We start from the raw sequence: 21559 nt of genomic DNA on the forward strand, positions 1-21559 counted from the left end.
GAAAGAAGGACCAAATTATACAATTCTAACAACGGGGGATGAAAAAAGGAAACGAAATATTCAATTTTACTTGGTCTGTGCGAATCGGATCGTTTCCAAAAGTCATTTTTTTTTTCTTTTCTTTTGGTTTCTTTTTTCTTTTTTGGTTTAATTTATGACTAGCGTATTATATAGTACGTAAACACTCGAGGTATTATAAAATGGAATATAGCATATTAAAATTATCATCTAGCTTAATATTAATGCGCACCATCAGTCACTGGACGTCGAGGGTGTTCTACGAAATACTGTTATTCGACTGTATGACGAAACGATAGAATACCCCATAGATTTGCGTCACCACGTAACTCGGATTCACCGAAGGGACATTCATGCGTTCAATTCTTCATCGATCCCGAATATTTTATATTCCTTTCCCTCTCTTTCTTTCTCTCTCTCTCTTTCTCTCTCTTTTTCTCTTTCTCTCTCTTTCCAAGAAGAAGAAGAAGAAGATATTGACATCGAGCCGAAGGATAGTAGATATTTATTACGTTCCTGACGTAAGAATAAATTCTCGATAGGAATCCTGACCAATCGATAATAAAACGAGAATGAAAAGAGAGATTATTATATTTCTCTTCTCTATGGTTTTTTCTTTTTCTTTTTTTTTAATTTTATTTCGATCAACCAATCATCTCATTCGGTAGAAATAATCCCGACGATTCCTAGGGAGAATTTTTTTGGCTGATTATTTATTTATATATATATATATTTCTTTTTTTATTATAATAATTTTTTTTTGTGTTTTATATTATTTTTTTCATGGACGTCCCCAAGGTGGTCAAAACGTTGATTCGATCGACTGGTAGATAGATATCGATCGAATGTTCTTATTTGAAATGTTTATGTAATTTCTTAAAAAACGTAATAGGAATGCAAGCGCAATGACTGATAATGGATTCGAACATCGAGATTCGAATTTTTCAGAATCTCGAATCTCGAAATGTTTACAGATTAATGAGTATGTTCGCGTTGATAATACGATTAGTATTATGAGTTACGATTAGTAATAATTAGTTCATATGTATCTCTTTCTTTCTCTCGTCGCGTATCTTACGCGTCATTTCGTTTGTTGCTTTTTTTCCTCTTCTTTTCTTATATTTTACAATTAGAAACGATAACGTTCAATGAAAACGCGAAGAGTCCGCCGATATTCCGCTCGCTAATAATTCTTCATCTCAACGATCGTAATCGCGAGAGAGTGGTAATAATCTTTTTTTCATTTATTCGTTCCTTTATCATCGATCTCCCTTTTTTCCTCTGTTTATCCCTTTACTTCGTGCTTTATCTCTATAACGTTTGCTTCGAATTAATTTATCTTGGTCCTTGAATTCGTTTTCTCTGTTTTGTCTTTTATTTCTTTTTTTTTCTTTTTTATTTATTTTTTTTTTCTTTTTTTACTATCATTTTGTAGATTTTTTCTTTTTATTTCATTACTTTTCTCTCTCTCTCTCTCTCTCTCTCTCTTTTACACACGCACTTTATTTTATTATTTTTAATAAAACATTCCATTCTGGTTCACGTAATATCGATGTCCGCTGTCAAGTTCGTAATAAAATGTACGAGTCTTGTTTCGTCACTCTTGATACTCTACTCTCTTCATATTTATCTGTAAATATCTTGTCGAGGTCTTATTATCCTACCTCTTTTCAATTCCTTAACAATTAGTGTTTTTATCGTACGACAGAGACACACATTTTTAATTCGTTTTGTTCTACTTTTCTTTTTTTTTTGTTTTTGTTCTTTTTCAATTTTTATTAGTTTCACATTTCTATTAGTTTTCATTTGACGCCTTAAACATCTTAATTCACATTGAAAAAGATATAAAGCCTCTTCGAAGGCATTAATTGGACGAAAGTACGATTCCTATCATCAATCGTAGGCGATAAGCGATCTAGAAATCAGATCGTTTTGATCCAAAACGATTTTTATCACTTTCGATTAAACTTGAAATAATTATTGTGCCAACTAAACTTTAAATAATTATTATTCGAGGGAAAAACAAACAATGAATCTCTCTACTCCTACAAGAACAATAACAATAATAAGAAGAAGAAACAAATTGCGAGAAGCTTTTTCAATTGTTTTTACATCTCAAACGCATTTAGAGATGGATTTGTGTCGTTCGTATTTTATAGAAATAATATTCAAATTCGATGGAATGAGTTAAGTTTAGTGGAACGTTAAACTAGATCGTGGAATGTATATTGACATAAAAAAAAGGAATTAACATTTATAAAATATAAATCAATTGAACCATCATAATTGTATATATATATATATATGTATGTATATATGTATATATGTGCATAAGTAAATTTCTTTGATCTTTCTTGTCTTTCATTTATCTTCACGTATAAAAGATATCTTATCGATTATTTCACATTCTTAAACACCTGTCGAATATTTACAAATATATTGTAAAATCGAGCTGTTTCATTCGTTAATGAGTAGAATGACGATGTGTAAAGTTGATTGTACATGATTGTTACATCGCTAATTTCCACATTCTTCCGTGATTCGAACAAAAAATTTGTTGTAAATCATGATCGACATAAATGATCAGATGTATCAGACGAATAATATATTTTCCTCAACTTAGGAAAAATATAGACAACGCGTCAAAACAACAACAATTGGAATCGCAGAAAGGAATGTTTTAATTATTAATAATCTTTTAAAGATTCAAGTATCGTATTGTGATCACACGAATACATTTTCCAAACAACGAACGTCCAGGATTATATTAATTTGATATTTTTGTTCCTTTGAAAATCCACGAATTCTTTTTTTCGTTTTCCATTTACACATACGCGATAATAGTATTTTCACTTGAAATTCTTTTGTCCCGATCGTTAAATATTTTTCATCTTTAAAACGAACTAACTTGGAAAATTTACCATTAGTCGTAGTTCGTGATCGTTGTAATCACGTAAGTGCTGTTGAAGGTTCTAACGAATTTCACAAAGTAGGAACATTTAATTAATAAACTCAAGTTTGAGTGTAATTGAAATGTGAACAGGCAGTGTTTAGTAGAATAAAGTAAAGACAGAAGTTAGTTATAAGCTTGTCTGCTAGGTAAGAGTTAGAGAAACGTAAAAATAATAAGTTTTTTAGTCTTAGTTCGTTTGCGAGCTCTTCTGTTAAATAAATTTGAATAAATGCGCTTGGATCTACTTGAAAACAATTACGTATTCCAAACATTCCTAATCAACTTTAGGTTTCTACAACGGCGTCCTTCGTAAATCGAAACTAATGTTATAACGGATAATATTATGGATAACAAGTCTGCGTGGGACGTCATACGGTGGACGTGGTTAAAGGGTTAAATCGATATAACAAGCCTATTCGATTCAAAGCAGAAATTTCTAACTGCTAGCGTAATACCGAGCTTAATTTGACAGAGTATACCTTCTACTCGTTGATGGAAATTCGTATCGGCAACACGCAAAGCACGACGACGTTTATACGATCACCGTAAATGATCGTCGGAAGCAAAATTACAAACTTTCCTATGAACATCATGGATGTTGGAAAATCGTTCCTATACATTGATAATCGTTTTGACGTTCGTATCTTTTCATTGGAATGTTTAATAAGAATATCCTTTGTTAAACGAAAGGATTAAATAATCATTTTCAACGAAGATAAATAGTCCCGATTTTGGAATTAGGAGACGACGAGGATCAAACGTTTATTCCTGTCACCAAAGATTAGTTTAGAAATGTTCTAAGATATGCCAAAAATGGTGATAAACAGTATAAACAGACAGCGCGTTCGCAATCGGGGACTTGCTTAAAAGCCCAAAAGCGATTGACATTGAATTCGCGTAGACAAAATTCGTTCTCCCTTCGTGAAAATTCAAAGATAGCAATTTGAAACGAAATAAGAGGTTCTTCGACATCTAAATTCTCGAGACGTAAAGGGATCTATGAGCTTGTTGAGGATTTCCATTTTGCTTGGAGTATCGAGGATTTTGTAGAAGTTCTCTCGTCTCGCTGGGCGAGCCAGGACTGAGGCTGTTGGTCGTCGACGTTTCAACTCGATCGCTGATGATTTCTTCTTCGGTGATTTGTTCGAGGAAGAGAGTCGACTGTACGTTTTGATTATCGCCGTTGATAACCGGTGGCGGAGAGTAAGCCGGTGGGGGGCTTTTCGGCGGGGAGTTTTCCGAGTTCTTTTCGTCTTGAGTCGTGATCGATCCAACGGACGGTATCTGCTGCATCTGTTTGACCCTTCTGGCGTGTCTGGTGGTGAGTCCACCGGTTTCGACATCTCTTTCTAATCGATGCCCAGACCTGGACCTGGTTAATTGTCTTTGAACGTATTCCTCGAGATCGTTTTCTTCCTTCCTTGCAATGACGCGATTGAGAATGATCAAGAAGATGCCGACGAAGATGGCGAAGAGACCAACAGCGACCAACTCGTTCCACCAACCACCGGAGCGTTCGCTACTCCAGTGAGCCAAATCACCGGGCAGAAGACCACTCATCAGTAAGAATGCTCCTAAGACCAGAAAGACCACTCCGATGTGGAGCATCCCGATAGAAGTGACCACCTTCGTGTCCAACATGCCTTGTCCCGCGGCACGATTAGGGTGTACTCCTTTGTGGTGTCTTGGGTGATGGTCCAGGGAACCGGTCGACGCTCTCGGCGATGTCAGCCCACTCTCACCCGATTGGGCGCTATACCGGCGCTCGCGAGCACGACGCTGCTCATCCCGACGCTTTCTCTGACGCTTGATGGCCAGCGCCGAGTGCAATCCAACCGCGTGCATCCTGCAACACCGGAAATACAACCCTTGCTGAGTCAACTTCTATAATTCTTCTACGACTCTTTCTTACTCTTATTCTTATTTTTTCACGAATAAATTTATACACTTCAATTACTCGAACGATCATCGTCGAAACAGGAGTTTTCCTCAATGTTTCTACATATTTTCTCTTTCTCTCTCTCTCTCTTTCTCTCTTTTTAAATATGTACACATACACACACACATATATACACTTTCGTACTCTAATCTCAAGTGATTTGGAAAGTTTAGTGAATCTAAGGGCTATAGGGTTTGCTCACGAGGTTACAGGATGCACTGCGATGGAGTGACACGTCCGATATATTTTCATTTGCTATTATTTCGTTGTTACCAAGAGGGAGACTCGCTCTCGATGTCCTCGAATCCCCGAAGGCTTCTTCTTAGGCTTTCTCTCTCTCTTTCTCTCTCTCTCTCTCTCTCTCTTTTTTTTCACATTCTCTTGACAATCACCAAGCTGAAGAGAAAATAATCTAACAAGAAATTATAAGAAGAGAGAGAAGAAGAAAAAAACAAAAACAAAAAAATTAATAAAGGACACTCGTATAAGAAAAGACGAAGGAAAATATCTTCGTTGATTTATTATTTCTTTTGAAAATGTGATATAAAAGATCCTCGGAGTAATCCTCCACATATCCGTATAATTCTCACGATACGAAATTCTTTTCCCTATCCAAGATTCTGTTCTTTTTATGGTCCTTTTTCTTTCGTAATCAAATATTAATGAAACTTTTTTATGCAACCCTCTTTTTCTCCTCACCATGGTATTTAATTGAGGGTTAAATTAGAACGACGAGTTCGATAAGTGGGTCATTTATTTTAGGCGATAGTATAAGATAAATATTTGAAAAAATTCTATGCGATAAAACAAGAGTAGCTTATTTTTTTTTTACGTTTTTATTTGCACTTGTTAAAATAGAAAAAAAATGTCGAGAATATATATTTCTAACGTTCATCGGAGTATCAGAGGAGAATTAATTCGATAGAAAGTTTGTTCTTGATTCGAAGAACTTGCGTCGTACAGGATATAACTGGTTATGAATCGATGCAAATCAAGATAAGAATCAATGCAATTTACTAAACTTTCTATCTCGAATACGTCGTAACATATTTTCCGAACTTTAGAATCTTCCATTTCGCGTAGTCGAAAATATACTTCGTGCGTTATAAAAATTCACAAGTATGGTTGATTTGTTACTCTATTCGATCGAAGATTTTCGATGAAAGATAAGAAGGATTTGAAACGAGAAGATTTGTAATTTTATTGAATTGCCTGTACTTTATAAGTCGATCATATTTCGTCATAAACTTGCAATTGTGATAAAACCTACTTTAAAGTCAATGGATTTTCCCGCAAGGTGTGTCACAATGATACTACCTATTAGAAATAAAATAACGTGTCACGTAGGATATATCGGCTAAATTGGACCTTTTCAAAGAATATTTTTATTTGAAGAAAAAGAAAAACAGAAAAAGTTACAAAATGTCATAGAGAGAGAGAAATCAAATGAAAGGTGAAAGGTTAACGTTATTGACCATTTGACGCAGTATATAATTTTATATACAATTAAATCTACGTAAAACGTAATCTATATTTTTTTCTAATGCACAATCAATATCAAATGATAAAAAGTTATTCGGAAATCCATATTAGATAATTAGGAAATTGATATCTATCGCTAATGATTGATACGAATTTACCTAGTAATTAATTAATGGTCATTAATTAAAACCTTTCATCATGTACATTTGATTTCATGATTTAGTGGTCTACTAGTTCGAATGAAATGAATTTACTCGTTTAATAAATTGTAAAGAAATAGAAAGAAAGAATTAAGCTATAAGGTTCGAATTAATTACGTAAAGCTTATGTTTAAATAAAAGAAAAATAAAACAGTATATATCTACTACATTTACATTCGTACGACATTCATTAAGTATTTCTCAACAAAAGTCAAAATTATCTTCTCCTAATCTTCTTTTACTTGGCAAATATGTACCATCTTTGCTTAAGAAGAAAATCTACTTTGTTAGTTTCAAATGTAAATTACTCTCTTCGAATGGCTTTTATGATATACGTACATACAAAATTTGCAAGTGAGAGAGAAGGAGGGAGGGCGGGAGGGAGGGGGAGAGAGAGAGAGATATATATAACATAATTACATATATCTACGTACGAAATAAAAAAAAAATAAAAATAAAAATATATATTAATTATTTCACAAGCGCAGTTGCATGCAATGCATAAACATGAAGCGAAGGATAAAGAGCAATTTTTTGCATTTACGTTATACTGTCAAAAAAATTATTTTTATCCACAATCGTTTTATTCTCTAATAATATATCATTATTATTAATTTAAACACTTCATGTGGAAGATGAAATGTACCTCTTGCGGTTACATTTATTCTAGGATTCACGTGTAATTTAGGAGTGTTTCACTAATTTATCACAAATTATCATTCGACCATTAGACCAGAAATGCTAGAGTTTCGTTAACGTTAAAATTTGACGATAACATAACCGCAACCATAAATATGAATATTTCCGGCACGTATATTTTAATCGATTTTATATTTAATCAAATTCCCGAGTTAATTATCTTAATTGTATACTGTAAAAATTTCATTAAAACGAAAATAATAAAAGAAAAACAAATATAAATAAATTAAATAAATGTCATATATTCAAACGATACTCCCACTTTATACCCACGTTTATAATTGTTTCTTGATTGGGAAATACTGTTTTGTTATCGAAAAAAGATTTGTTTTCTCAGCCGAAAATGATCCTACCAAAACACGTGGATACTCGTTATCAATTGTTTTCCGTATATATACACGTTTATAAATATTTTGTTGCAAATCTCATTTTAAATAAACGAGTTTTTCGCTAATTAAATTTCGATCGAATTAAACATCCCATTCCGTCCCGCCTTTTTGTCATTATTTATAAACCATTTTTTCAATACGGCGCTGTAACAATTCAAAAGATCTTCCGTTTATTAGATAAAAGAGTAAATCCACTTTTGTCGAGCATTAACTTCGTCCTTTGTCTTCATATTAGATTCCGTAAATATAATCGAATCGCGTCAACTCGAAAAAACAAGAAAAAAAGAGAGAGAGAGACAGAGAGTGAAGGAAAGGATAAAAAAGGTAGGCGCTAGCTAGCTAGCTAGCAAAGAAGAATAAGAAAGAAAGAAAGAATATTCTAGCGAAGAAGTTAAAAAGTAAGGAAAAGGAGGAGGAGGAGGAGGAAAGTCTAGGTTTTCTCGATAACTTACGTAATGACGCAAACATAATTTCGACGATAAATTCGAAAAGAAGGAACGGCTGAAAGATCAATGGGGAATAAAACGACGATGACTATGGCAAAAGAATACAAAAGAAAATTATTTAGAAGAGAGAGAGAGAGAGGGGGAGAGGGAGAAAAAAAAATAGAAATTGAAAAACGAAGAGGGAGAGAAAAATGTAGATAAAAAAAATCAAACGAGCTCGTAGGAGGATGTGAAAATGTGCATGGATAGATAATATGAAAAAAAAAATAGAAGAAAAGAGAGAGAGTGAAAAGAAAAGGGTAAGATAAAGGAAAGAGGTCGATCGAGGGTCGAATGAAAAAGAAAAAAAAAATAGGAAAGAAAGGGCAGGTCTCACGGTAAATACTCTCTCGTTCTCGCCGATCACGATATATGGAACGCAGAACCATTTCCTGCGTTGCTTCTGTCGATCAATAAACCATCCTCATCCCCTTTTGGTGAAACGCAAACACAAAGTACATGAGACAGATAGTGCACTACGTGCATCGCGCGTTAGCAAGGAAACAAGAGCTTCTATTCAGGGTGTTACGGTGATAAGATCTCTAATTTAGGAAACGTGTAATTAACAAATAGATTCGTACACATCTATGCACTATTTTTATAAGTATATTAAATACTTTTTCTTTTTCTTTTGATTTTTTTTTTCGAAATTATGCAAAGACATTTTTTCACGATTATATAAATAGACTAATTTAGATAAATTATTAACGAAACTCAAAAAATAAAAAGTCAAATTAGAAAATAATTATTTTTTGTATATACGATCCAAAATATGGAATATTATTTCTCCGAAGTGATTTTTTTTTTCCTTTTTCGAAATTATGCAAAGACATCTTTTCAGGATTGTATAAATAGACTAATTTAGATAGATTATTAACAAAACTCAAAAAATAAAAAGTCAAATTAGAAAATAATTATTTTTTGTATATACAATCCAAAATATGGAATATTATTTCTCCGAAGTGATTTTTTCTTTTTCCTTCTTCGAAATTTTGCAAAGACATTTTTTCACGATTATATAAATAGACTAATGTAGATAAATTATTAAGAAAACTCAAAAAATAAAAAGTCAAATTAGAAAATAATTATTTTTTGTATATACGATCCATAATATGGAATATTATTTCTCCGAAGTGAATAATAATACTCCGTAAATGTTAAATACTATGCACTTATACGTTTACGTGCATGCTTCTTAATTATAGAACTTGTTGGCTGCGTTGTTCGCATGAACATACGGCGCCAGGATGCTTTCGTACCGAGCAAAAGGAGGAGAAAATTAATGGCAAAGTCGTCTACAACGATCCTAAACGCTCGAGAAAAAGGAGAAGAAGAAGCCTTGAAAATGTCGAGGGTGTAGGAGTAAAAAGGGGACGGAATGTTTTATATGTTAGGGGATGATGACTATAGTGTTTCTCGGCAGATCGTTCTTAGGCGTTACCGAGGAACTTCGCAAATAGAGAATAAGTTAATGTCTGAGTTGGAGAACTTCTAATATGTAATTAATTACATATATAACTAAATTTTCTTTCCTTACCTATGAACTTTCTTATAGAAATCTAATTTATCATCTCAAATCCTGTTTTTCAAACAATAAAACAAATAATATTCTTTTACGAATACAATGAAAAATCGCTGTCGTTTATCACATTGTGGAAGAAGTAAAGGATACAAATCACTTTAATAAATTTCTTTTCAATTGTGGTGGATTTTATTCGTTAGAAAAAAAAAACATTTATGTCGCCAATTAGAAGAATGGTTAATAAGTAAGTTGGCTCTAACAGGTATATATAGTTACTTATACCAAGGAGTAAGTAAAGTACTAAGGCTAGTGACCTCATTCCAACATTAAAATCCGCTTTGAGGTCAAGCAGTACTTAGGGAAGGATTCGGTTAATGTAGATTTTTCGTGTCGTTACGAGGTAACCAGGATAAGAGAGAAGTGACGGGGGGTGGGGGAAGAAGGAATACCAGTGTAGACCTCGAGTGGAACCTTCGTAAAAAAGAGAATACCTTTGAGATCTTTTCATCCGTTAATTTTCATGCATTCCTTAGAAGTCTTGGAAAAAGAGAAAGAAATTGTTTCTCGAGAACAATGAAACAGAACGTTTTCAAATTATACACTTTGACGATGCACGGATATTGTCTTGAACTTTACATTCGATCGATTCTAATTAGTACATTTTATTAATTAACTATATTAGAAGACAAAAAAATTGGCTAAAATAAAGATGATAGGTAGATAGACGTTTTTACTTATGTAAAAGTGATAAAAACTAAAGAAAGGAATCATTAAATTTATCATCGGACCCTAAAAACGTGACCTACCCAAAATGCTGACCTATATTTTGCAAATTCTTTTCTTATCTGTTCTTTCATTTAATCCCTTTTTGCTTTTTTTTAGTTTGTTTCATTTATCTCAATCGTTCTCGAGTTTACAATTATTATTACTCAAATATCAACTATGTTCTCGAAAATGTAGAAATACGGATAGATAGGTACTCATTAATTAATAGGACGAAAAAAGGTACAAAGAAAAAGGTTTTACAGGCACGAAAAAATCGGTTGCATACAATTGAAATCGATATCTTGGCGAGTATCCAATTGGTAAGTATGTCACGACATTAAAGGGTTGTCGATCTTTATACATTTGACGTTAAGCCAAGGGAAAGAAGAAAATCGGTTAGCTTAACACGATGTTACTTGAATTTCTATAATCCGATATAACGGTATATGTATAATAAATACTTACTCGAAGAAATTGAAACTAAGCTGAGTTTTGGAAAGTTAATGTTGTTTAACGTAAATTTGAATAGTCTTGACTGTTCCATAATTTCTCTATGCATTGAATATTCGATTCCGTGTTAATAATATTAAAATCATTCCTATTTCTCTTTATTGACGACATTAAAAAACAAATGTATACATTGACATATGTAAATTTTGGCTTAAAAAAGAAATAAAGAAAAAGAAAATCCGACATCACAGCAGAATCATTCGGTTGGTAATCGCGAGTGTTGAGAAATGAAATTGAACGATAGAGTCAGAGGGCAGCTTTCTGTGCATATGCACATTCGAATGCATCGTAACGTATATAATTAGGAAACAAGCCGCATCGAAGTTGACGTTGTACGGGATGAGCAGGTAAAGCATAGGTTTAAGCTGCTTTAAATGGGAAGCACTGATTGTGAGCTAGCAGCCATTCAAAAGCGTTGCTTGTGAGTATCATTCGTGAAAGGTTCCACGATAATCCTGCGTTTGATGTTATGTCAAATGAATGTATATCTGCTAGCTATCCATACATGTATACTTATTTACTTACATATGTATTTGGTTACGTCTGTAGTTGTTGAGATTTGTGCAGTAAAAACGAGGTTGCAGGTATGTAATACGCCTTTTTGAGCGTTAGTTCTTGAAACATGACGCACGTGAACACCTTTTTATTGTTCAAACTTAATAAAAGAGAGATTCGTTGAAAGGGAACAAAGTGAAGAAGATGTAGTCGATATAAACTATCAATATGTGTTACTGATGATTAATATCGACACATCTCGATTAAATTCAAGGATCAAATGATAAAATTGTGCAAATTTATCTATCATTCATCTTGTATTCCTTTCTCTATTCTTTACAAAAAATGGATTGAAATGCGTTTTATTTATTTTTTTGTTTGGTTTAGAACAATGATACTTTTTAACAAACTTTATTGTGTTGTTTTGTTACGTTTTCAAAGAAATTTTTTTATAGAGACGAGGAAAAAGAGTTATTACATGTTCTGTTATGTTACAATTCGATGAGAAAATAGAATTGTATAAGCTGGAAAATTTCATTTTACTAGTCCCTACATTGTCTTTTAACCACCGAAAGAAAACTTTTGGCGTTGCTATAATTTCGTATTTCATTCCTAATGCTACTATTTATAACCTTACAGAGAGAAGGCCAGTACAATACGTTAAACTTGCTATGTTCAGGAAGTAACGTGTAATTTTGTGATTGAAATCTAGGGGTGGTGAAAAGTCTGGGAAGCAGCCAATGCGATTAAATTCATGAATTATTAACGTTTCTGTGCCAAGTTTGAAAAGAAGAGAAGAGGAAAAAGAAAGAAGAAAAAAGAAAAAGGAAAAAAAAGAGAAGATCCATGGAGATTTTATTGTTTTATTTTCCTGCAAAATGTAGGTATCTCTAAAAAATTTCATTTGTATACTCGCAAACGTCGTGTGCGGTGATTGTATAGCTGGATATAAGTGTTTGTATATTTTATAATGCAGTAGGCTCTACTCGACGAAGCATGAACACGCATATTCATACATGCATATGTATATGTGTGAATATGAGTGTTGTTTAAGGACAGGAGAAGCACACAGGATATAAATTCAAACACTCTCGATTAGATCGATAGGCACTCGTGCGCAGGTGAAAACACGAAACTTGTGTCGATGAAACAGATTGCTTGTGAACTATCTCAACCTTATTTTTTTCCTAACTACTTACGTAAGTATTGGATGTTTTTGAAATGACATTTTATTCATGCGTGCACAATGTAATTAACACTTGTGTAACTCACGCACGAATAGAAGATTATAATTATGTGTGTATAACACGTTAAGAGGGTCTGATACAAATGATTAATTGACTTCATATTAGGATACTTAGAACATTAAGATCGACTCGATATAAGCTGTATAATGTAATCATGTTCTTAATCATAAACGTAAGAATATTATTTAAAATGTACTTAAATACGAAATCTTGAAAATTGTATTATTTGTAAATATAAAAATATATTAATCGTTTCGAGGGACTAATCGGTATTTATTTTTTATAGAAAATCAATAATAAACGAGAATAAAGATACTTGAGTGTACAACATAGTACCCGTTTCCATTGACATTATAGACAAACGTCGATACAATATCACGGCTTGATTAAATACGTCGGATAGAACAAGATTGTGTCACAAAGTAACGTTGCAATATGTCTGCAATTAAAGTTAACAGAAAGCAATAGAAAGTTCGAACATAGAAACGCGTTGGCACAATAGACCCCGTTAATCGAGAATAAATTCGAAATTCAAATGAATACATCTTTGAGATGTATGTCAAAAGATGATTCCTGCAAAACTTGCTGAGCCTGCAAGTAACAAGAAGCAACAAGCGGTTTCACCCTTGTTACTCTATCCAGATTCAACTTGACATCTACCTCCCTCATTCCTCCTCTTTACATCAATTTCCAATTGTTTCTTGGCAAGCGGAGGCCTCTGACAAATAATCGATACCCTTCGCGAGAAGGGCCGACTTGTTGATAATGGAACACTCGAGAAAGAAAAAGAAAGTTTCAAGCTTTTGCTGATTTGGCGAAAGAATTGAAGATAGGAAAGAGAAAATGAGAAAAAGATAGGACGAGAATACTGTTGAAAAATTAGTTTTGATAGGTACCAAGATAGAATACTAATAAGATATATGAATTTATAATTCCACAAGTAGATTTAGCACGCAAACATGATTTTAAACAAGTTTTATACTTTCTACTAAGAGTTATTACACTCTACTTCTTTCTTCTACTTTTTTACTAAGTTAAAATATATTCAACATCATTTTCATACTTCAACACTATTGATGGCGAATTACTATTATAATTTATATTCATACGTAACTGATATAAAAAAAAGCCGATTGTTTTGAACAATTTGTTAAGAGATCAATGAACGTGAAAGATTGAATCAGTTCGAATAATTTCTCTTTCGAATAGGAAAAAAATTTATCCTTAAAAAAAAAAAAAGAATAGAGTAAAAAGAAAATAAAGCAAGAAAGAGAGAGAAAACTGTTGCTTCGAGTTAACGTAAAAGAGAAAGAGATGGTCAAAGTTGATCTATCGCGGCCATATTTTCTCCGATATCCTGGACTCGAGTACCGATTTTATCAAAAGAGTTACACAAGGGTAGTTATTTGACGAGACTCGAATAGAAGGTTTCCGTCGGACACTCGTGTCTAAAGCTTCACATCGATAAGGCCCGCATGAACGAACACAAAAGATTTTTTTCGTTCCCTTTCGAGTAGCCTTATTAACTATACTACCGTTATCTGATCGTTATTTAACAAACTCGATAAAAATTTCAATGAAGATCAATGAGAAATACTTGTTATCTTATGATACTTAGATATTTATTATTAATATTTATTGCTTCATTGAAATATCTGTTTTGTTCGAGAATAATTGATTGATTTTTGTGCAAACAAATTTGATATTCAAATAATTTTTTTCTTTTCTCAACGACATTTAAAATCGTAACATTTTTCGCGTACAATTTAATCCGAAATGTCATCCTTGTCGTTTACCATTTTTAAACTTGTCCAATTTTTTGTTTAATTATAATTATTCTCGTTCGTACCTTTGCACGAGATATAATTAAAGGAAAAATACCCAACTCAAATGGACGCTTCTTTTTTCTCTTGCTTTTTTATTTCTTCCTTTCGTTTTTCATTTTTTCTTTTGTTCATTATCGTTAAGGAGAAAAATATTTTAAACACTCGACGAATATTTGACCCTTATCAAATCTACGCATGAAACGGTGAAACAGTTTGTAAAAGTTTCGATAGCTTCGTCATATTAGCTGACGTAGGAAAGTAACGTGATTACAAAAATTTCGGCGAAATAGCGCGAGCAGAGAAAAAAAGTTTTTAACGAAACTCGTTGACTCCGTAAAACAGGTTTTGGCTCGAAAGAAGAAAAAACGAAATGGGAGTAGAGGATATCCATATGTTTTTTATGGTCAGTAAGGAAACAAAGAGAAAAGAACAAATAAATAATAGGGAACTAAGAACTAACGAGAATATTTATTTTCCGATGGGATAAGAAAAATCCAAAGGATAGCGGCAGATCGATAAAACCAAGGGACGACAAAATCCCAGCGAAAGATTTGAAACAAAAACGTATGACCGTTTTCGTTATACTATTTCATCCCTTTCTATCTTTTTATCTATCTATCTATATAATCCCTCTCTTTCTCTTTCACTTTCTCAAGAAAATCGAATGTTTTACACTAGTTGAAAAAAAAGAAAAAAATGTGACCGAAGCAGGACGCTACAAATCCCAGAGGGTAACCAATCTCATGAGTACAAATAAAGGATCGTCCGAAATAGTTTTTCACAGGAATGAGAAAATTCCGTCTATGCTATAACTTGTTTTTTTTTCTCTCTTAGCAAGGCGACATTATTCGCAAATGGCACGATTAAATTACATTCTCTTCGATCGAATAATGATTTCTCTCTCTCTCTCTCTCTCTCTCTCACGTTCGCGCATTATTTCTCGAAATTTCATGAAAGTATGTAAGTACAATACTTGGACTGAATGTGGCTACCATTAGCAAGGATCGATCGACGGTAAAAGCTTTCGTTGAGTGGATACGAGCATTTAAATATGTTACAAAGTTATATAAAAAAAGAACCTAATTGTCAGCTCAAAAGCTCGTCGTCTACTGCTCCTCGCTATTTCGCTAATTATTTTTCATGCTTTTTCGTCTAAAATTGAAAAAAAAAGAAAAAAAAAGTAGAACTTTACGCGTCGTTGGACAATGAATCGAATTTCCTCGACGTTTCATAAATAAAATCAAAGCTTTTTACCTTATCGAGTCACACCTTTAAAAATTGTCCTTATCAACGACAAATGATCTTTGTCATTGGACATCCATCCGTACGTTATTAGAGTTAAAGTTCATCTAAGTTCTTCGTGCGATACGGCATGAATATTGCGTCGCGTTCAAATTGAATGTGGGTCATGCGAGTGACCTTTCGAACTGCCAGCAAATCGTCATGTTCCTTCGAAATCGATTCACCTTCCTACTGAAAGAGGATATCTCGTCCACGAGTTTTCGTACATTTTTGTTTGTATACGTGCAACTATGGCGAGCTTGCAATTTCGAGAATATTCAATTTTGTATAGATATTGAATTGCGAACAATTTGCACTTATAATTATTCCAAAACTATTTTCAAACGAAAATGTGATTGTATATTTAGATATGAGCTTACGTTTAAAAGAAATGAAATTTATTTAGCGAACGGTGTATATGTAACAAATACGAATTATGTAGTCGTTAAATAAGAAGACTTAACATGAACGTTTCTAATCGTTTTAGATCAATATCGCGTGCAAAATTGATCGTTTCGTATAGTTCGTCGTATCGTCTACATAGGTGCTAAGAAATCTTTAAAGCTTTGACAAATCTCATTAATTCATTGTAAACAAAGATGAACGTTGTAGAAATGTTGAGAATTGGAAAAAAGACTGAATTATCTATAATACGATTTAAACCTTACAACGTCGGATGGAAGAATTTGTTCGAAATAAAATATAACAAACATGTAGTGGGATCTAGGTGAAAGATATTAAATATTTAGAGTTGCGTAAAATCCGGTTAAATTGAATAATATTACAATATCGATGTCTAACACTTCTACAGAAAAATAAAAAGAGAAAGATATATTTTTTTTTCTCCAAGATATTTTCTTTTATATTACTCGAAACTATTCAATAATATTGGAATAGCAATAACTCTAGAAAATAGCATAAAAATTGTCGTAGAAAACAAAGCAATTTTGTATATTATGAAATTCCCATCGTAGTTTATGCATTATAGATGCAACGCATTGGTCGATTTTATTCACTCAATATTATTCGTATCTTACACAATACTCTTCTACATGTTCAAACCTTGGCGATAAGAACATTCTTATCTAACATAAGATAAAACAAATTCGTTCTAAAAGATGCAAATATTGACAAGAAGCGTAAAAATATTTGCTTGATGATATTTTAACAAATAACACTTGGGATATACCAGTTCCGAGTATAGGTAGTTAGTGGTAACAAGACTGAAGCGATTCAAGTGCGATGCTTGCGATCTGTACATACAAATACATCTACAAAAATATACCTCATTCGTGTTGTATCGAAATACGATTAGAACTACATAAAAAAAGAGAGATATATAATATCTATAGATTGGAATTTTCTAAAAGAATGTTTCTTCTTTCTGATTGACTACAGTCGATTTCGGAATAAGTAAAAATGAAGAAAAAATCAAATGAGAATCGTTTTGACTAAACAAAGTACGGCACGGCCAAAGCAAACACTGCCAAAAGCCTAGTCTACTCTTTCCCTGTCGTTAAAAGCTCCGGCTACGTCACGGAAAAGCTTCAACTGCAGCCGAGATACGTGTGTGTGTCGAACACTCGCCACTCGACGCGTTTAAAGCTCTTCGGAGCCGCTAACGTGAGAGTGTTTGATTTGCCATCGTCGTCAAAACCCGTCTATTAATCCTCCGATTCGAGATATGGATTCGATCGAGTCTCATACCGAACTACCTACATACCCTCGAATGTCCTTCTTCGACCTTCGATCGACTCTTTTTCCTCCTCCTCCTCCTCCTCCTCCTACTCTTAATCATTATATTGCATCATCGATACATATATGTAGAATTTTATACATTGTGCATCTGTGTATGTGTACGACCATTTGCCATTGTTTCCTATGCGGTATACAGTATTGAATTTTTAGTGCACCGTTTAAAAGATCCGTTATCTGTGCCAAAGATAATATCACCAAAGTTGCCGCATTTACTATTTCTTGCTTCTAAGATTCAAATAGAATCATTTCTCTGTAGACTAATTTTCATGATTTATCAATGCGAATTTTTGATCTTTCTTTCTTTCTTTTTAACGTGTTATTCGTATGTGTTGATTATAAATCATACCCTGTATAGGATCTTATCCTTAGGTTTGCTATTTTATATCAATTTATTCATTAAAAGTTAAATAAAGATAACGTTACTTTGAATTATCCGCATACGGTGAATCTAAGATACACATAGAATGATGAAATAGAATATTTAATTACGTTACTCTCATCGGTTATGTACATTTGCGTACTTATTATAAAACATCGGCCAGCAAAAATATTACTTCAGTAAGAATAAAATATATGAAATATAACGACAGGTTTGAACAAATTGTTTAATACGATTGGCGTAATTCGAATAAAAGTCCAACAGCATTTGCTTTTGCACGGTACTCTGGTATAACACGCCTTTCTTAACATGCGCCGAATAAATACGAAAATTTCTTAGGCACAGAAATAGAAGCATTTGCCTAATACTACATGGTATAGTTCGAAAGCATATGCTTTTACTTAAGCATAAGCTAGTAAAAGCAAATGTACTCTGTTTCCTGTTGGTTGTCTTCGAGAAAATCTCTTATACCATTTTGAAAGATTAAAAAAACATATTCTAAATCTAAATTACTTTAAATCTATTCACGTTATATACATAATATATTCATCATCATGGATTAAAATTAATTTGAATTTTTAATTACTTCAAAATTTGTTAATTAACACAACTGATCGAAAAGTTATTAAACTAATTTCAAGCGACAAAGTAATTCCGTATCTTTCGATAAACTGATCTCAAATTTGTATGTATAAAATTATTATTAAGGAAAAGATTATATATAGATTGTAAATAAGTATTTTAATAAATACTTTATATCCAATTAAAATTATTAATTATTCTTAATACCAATATTTATATTCTCTCATAAATTGACTTTATAGACGACAATGTATGATAATTTTATGCGAATTTGTTTTATACTACGAATTATTAACTACGAATTTATTACCGTGCACGAACGATGTTCATAAATAATACAATTCTTCTCTATTACTTTGGACACCCTTTTAAATATGTATAAATATATAGAGATATATTTTCGTTTCGTACGAATAAAAAAGAATAATTGCCGATTCAGATATTGTCAACTTCAGTTTAGCTCAAAAATGCATTTTAATGATGAATGAAAATTCAAAAGTCTAGAAAAAAGAAAGAGAAAAGAAGAACTTTTTGAAATTGAAAATAAAAGAAATGATTATTTATTTGGTTTTGAATATTCGTAGAAAAATTGCATTGCGCAGCAGTCATCGACCGATCCAGTGTTTACGTTCGCGCAAAGAACGGCTCGAGTCGTCGCGCATCGAAAGATCGACCGGGCTTTTAACCCTCCTGCTTTACCTTTCTTTGACCTTAAAGAAAGCTCACTTCGTTGATAATATATGTTCTGAGAAAAGACTAACAAGATTTTCTTTTACGAGAGAAAAACGGGAGATAGAAATAGCAAGAGAGAAAGAGAGAGAGAGAGAGAGAGAGAAAGCGAGAGAGAGAGATAGCGAGAGAATATACAAGAAATTATGTTCCTAGCTTCTTACAGCTATAATAAAATTTTTAAATATAATAAACGTATATAATATATAAATACTAAATCTTTTCAAATTATGTATAAAGTCTAAACATGTATTTAAGTATACATATACACACATATTAAAATGAATACATACGTGAAGTATAATGAAATGTTAAGTATAGTGATTATTCTAAAGTACATTTATTATATTTATGAAAAAACCTATGTAGATACATTATAAGTTCTGTTTTGTATAAAAAGATATTGCAAATGACGTAAACCCAGGAACTATACCGTGAATCACCCCCTTTCCGATGGATTAATCCCTGTCAAGATGATGTATAAGACGTTAGGTTAGTGTATCGATAATACCAACATAACATAGAAAATAAATAACACAATAATTAAATAATTAATGTAAAATAAAAGTTAAAATTAGTAATCTCGTTAGGAGATCGACAGAATTTCAATAGTATGTTTGAATTCTAATAAAATGTTGACTTTGCCGGTGTATGGATTAGTATCTTGAAAAACACGCAACGATGACATTACTTAGCAATTTTCAAATAATCGATTATAAGGATCTGATTTGGCTACGTAGGGATAATATCTAATAAAGTAAAGAAACTTAATTCGAGACGTTATAAAGCTAGGAACAAAATTTCGAAATAGAGAGGAAGAGGAAAGGGCATCTGAGTAATCCACGCGACGAAACCAAACTATTTGAGAGAAAAATAAAGAAAGAGAGGAGAGCGGAGAAGGGGAAAAATGAAGAGGAAGGAAGCCCGAGCCCTCGAGCTCCGCGAGTTATATCATTGTTTTCATTCGAGAGCCGTGGATCATCAATCGTAACCTGTTGCGGGAATAACATTTGAACAATAGGCAAAGGTTGAACGTGACTGTTACGAACAAGAATATGTATACAACATATCAAAATAACTACACAATTAAGAGTAGAGAAAAGAAAAAATATAACGGAACTGCAAGAAATAAAACTAAAGAACATAACGATGTATTATTATATATGTATAGTTCGGTATCTCTTACCTGATACTTGTGGTCGAGCTTTTCGCTCGAGTTGCTCGCTCAGAGACGACGAAAATAAGAAAAGAGAAACGATAGCCGCGAATCCCCCTTCCTGTCGATTGTTCGAGATCTCACGCCATGAGCTTTCCTGTCGGTGGTGCTTCTTCGTTCTTAGAGTTACGACGTAGCTTGCTGCTAAAACTTTCCGAGTGGAGCTCTACCTTTTTTCCCTCTCTCGTCGCCGGGTCATTACATTTTTACGATCGACCGACGCTTTCGTCCTCTACTACTACTACTATTATTACTACCACCAGCACACCACCACCACCACCACCACCACCGGCCTCCTTCTTTCCTGTCGTTTCGCGACAATTCAAGTTTTCTTCTTGTTTTTGGTCTCCTCTCTAAACTTCCTTCCTTCCTTCCTTCCTCCCTTCTTTACAAAATCTCTCCTTTCCTCGTTCAAACGACAAATTTCGGCTTATCGTTAGAGACAAAATTGGAAAAATTGAAACGGACGTCTTCCTTCTCCTCCAGCTTCTCTTCTTCCTTTGTCTTCTTCCTCTTTTTCTTGTTCCTTCTGCCCTTCTCCTCGAGTTAGCACGCGCGCGCGCACCCTCTCCACGACGAAAGCTCGCCGACGAATAAAGCCCTCTCCACTTTCCGGTCTCGTCCGGAGAGACCAGGACGCGCCTTACGAAAGCACGGCGCAAGCTCAATACCAGACTTTCTCCCCACACCATTTTCCTACTTTTCTTATACTCCATCTCACTCTTGCGCACTTCTTTCCTCCGAAAGACAGAGACCGAGACAACTCGATACACGCGACGCCATACGCTTGAACAAACTGGGACACCGTATATACACCGTACATTGCGGACGACCAAATCTTTTCCAACACTTATGCCCTAATAATGTCTGTCTTTTTCTTTTTTCCTTTATTTTTTATTCGAGCAACATCTTAGAAATTGTTATTTTCCTGGCAATCTTAACTAAACTATTTATAACAAAAACAGAGACAAAAAAAAATACGTCGATTTGAATTATACCGACTGTTGCTTCTAGGAATTTTCTTCCTTCCCTTTCCTAACTTTTTTAATAATATAATTCAATTTCGTTATAGATCCTGTCATGC

At 33.2% G+C, this 21559-nt stretch overlaps 1 protein-coding gene across 1 annotated transcript; it reads right to left on the minus strand.

Annotated features, from left to right (window-relative positions):
- Positions 1 to 1505: 1505 nt before the first annotated feature.
- LOC122526496 lies at positions 1506 to 21341 on the minus strand. The gene is made up of 2 exons (XM_043649924.1): positions 20446 to 21341; positions 1506 to 4817 (listed from the first exon to the last, which is right to left on the minus strand). The coding sequence occupies exon 2, from the start codon at positions 4814 to 4816 to the stop codon at positions 3944 to 3946; it is 873 nt and encodes a 290-aa protein (XP_043505859.1). The 5' UTR covers position 4817; positions 20446 to 21341; the 3' UTR covers positions 1506 to 3943.
- Between the last annotated feature and the right edge of the window lie 218 nt (positions 21342 to 21559).

Source organism: Polistes fuscatus, unplaced genomic scaffold (assembly GCF_010416935.1).
Source record: "Polistes fuscatus isolate 324 unplaced genomic scaffold, CU_Pfus_HIC Scaffold11, whole genome shotgun sequence".
In the NCBI taxonomy this organism is placed as follows: Eukaryota; Metazoa; Arthropoda; class Insecta; order Hymenoptera; family Vespidae; genus Polistes; species Polistes fuscatus.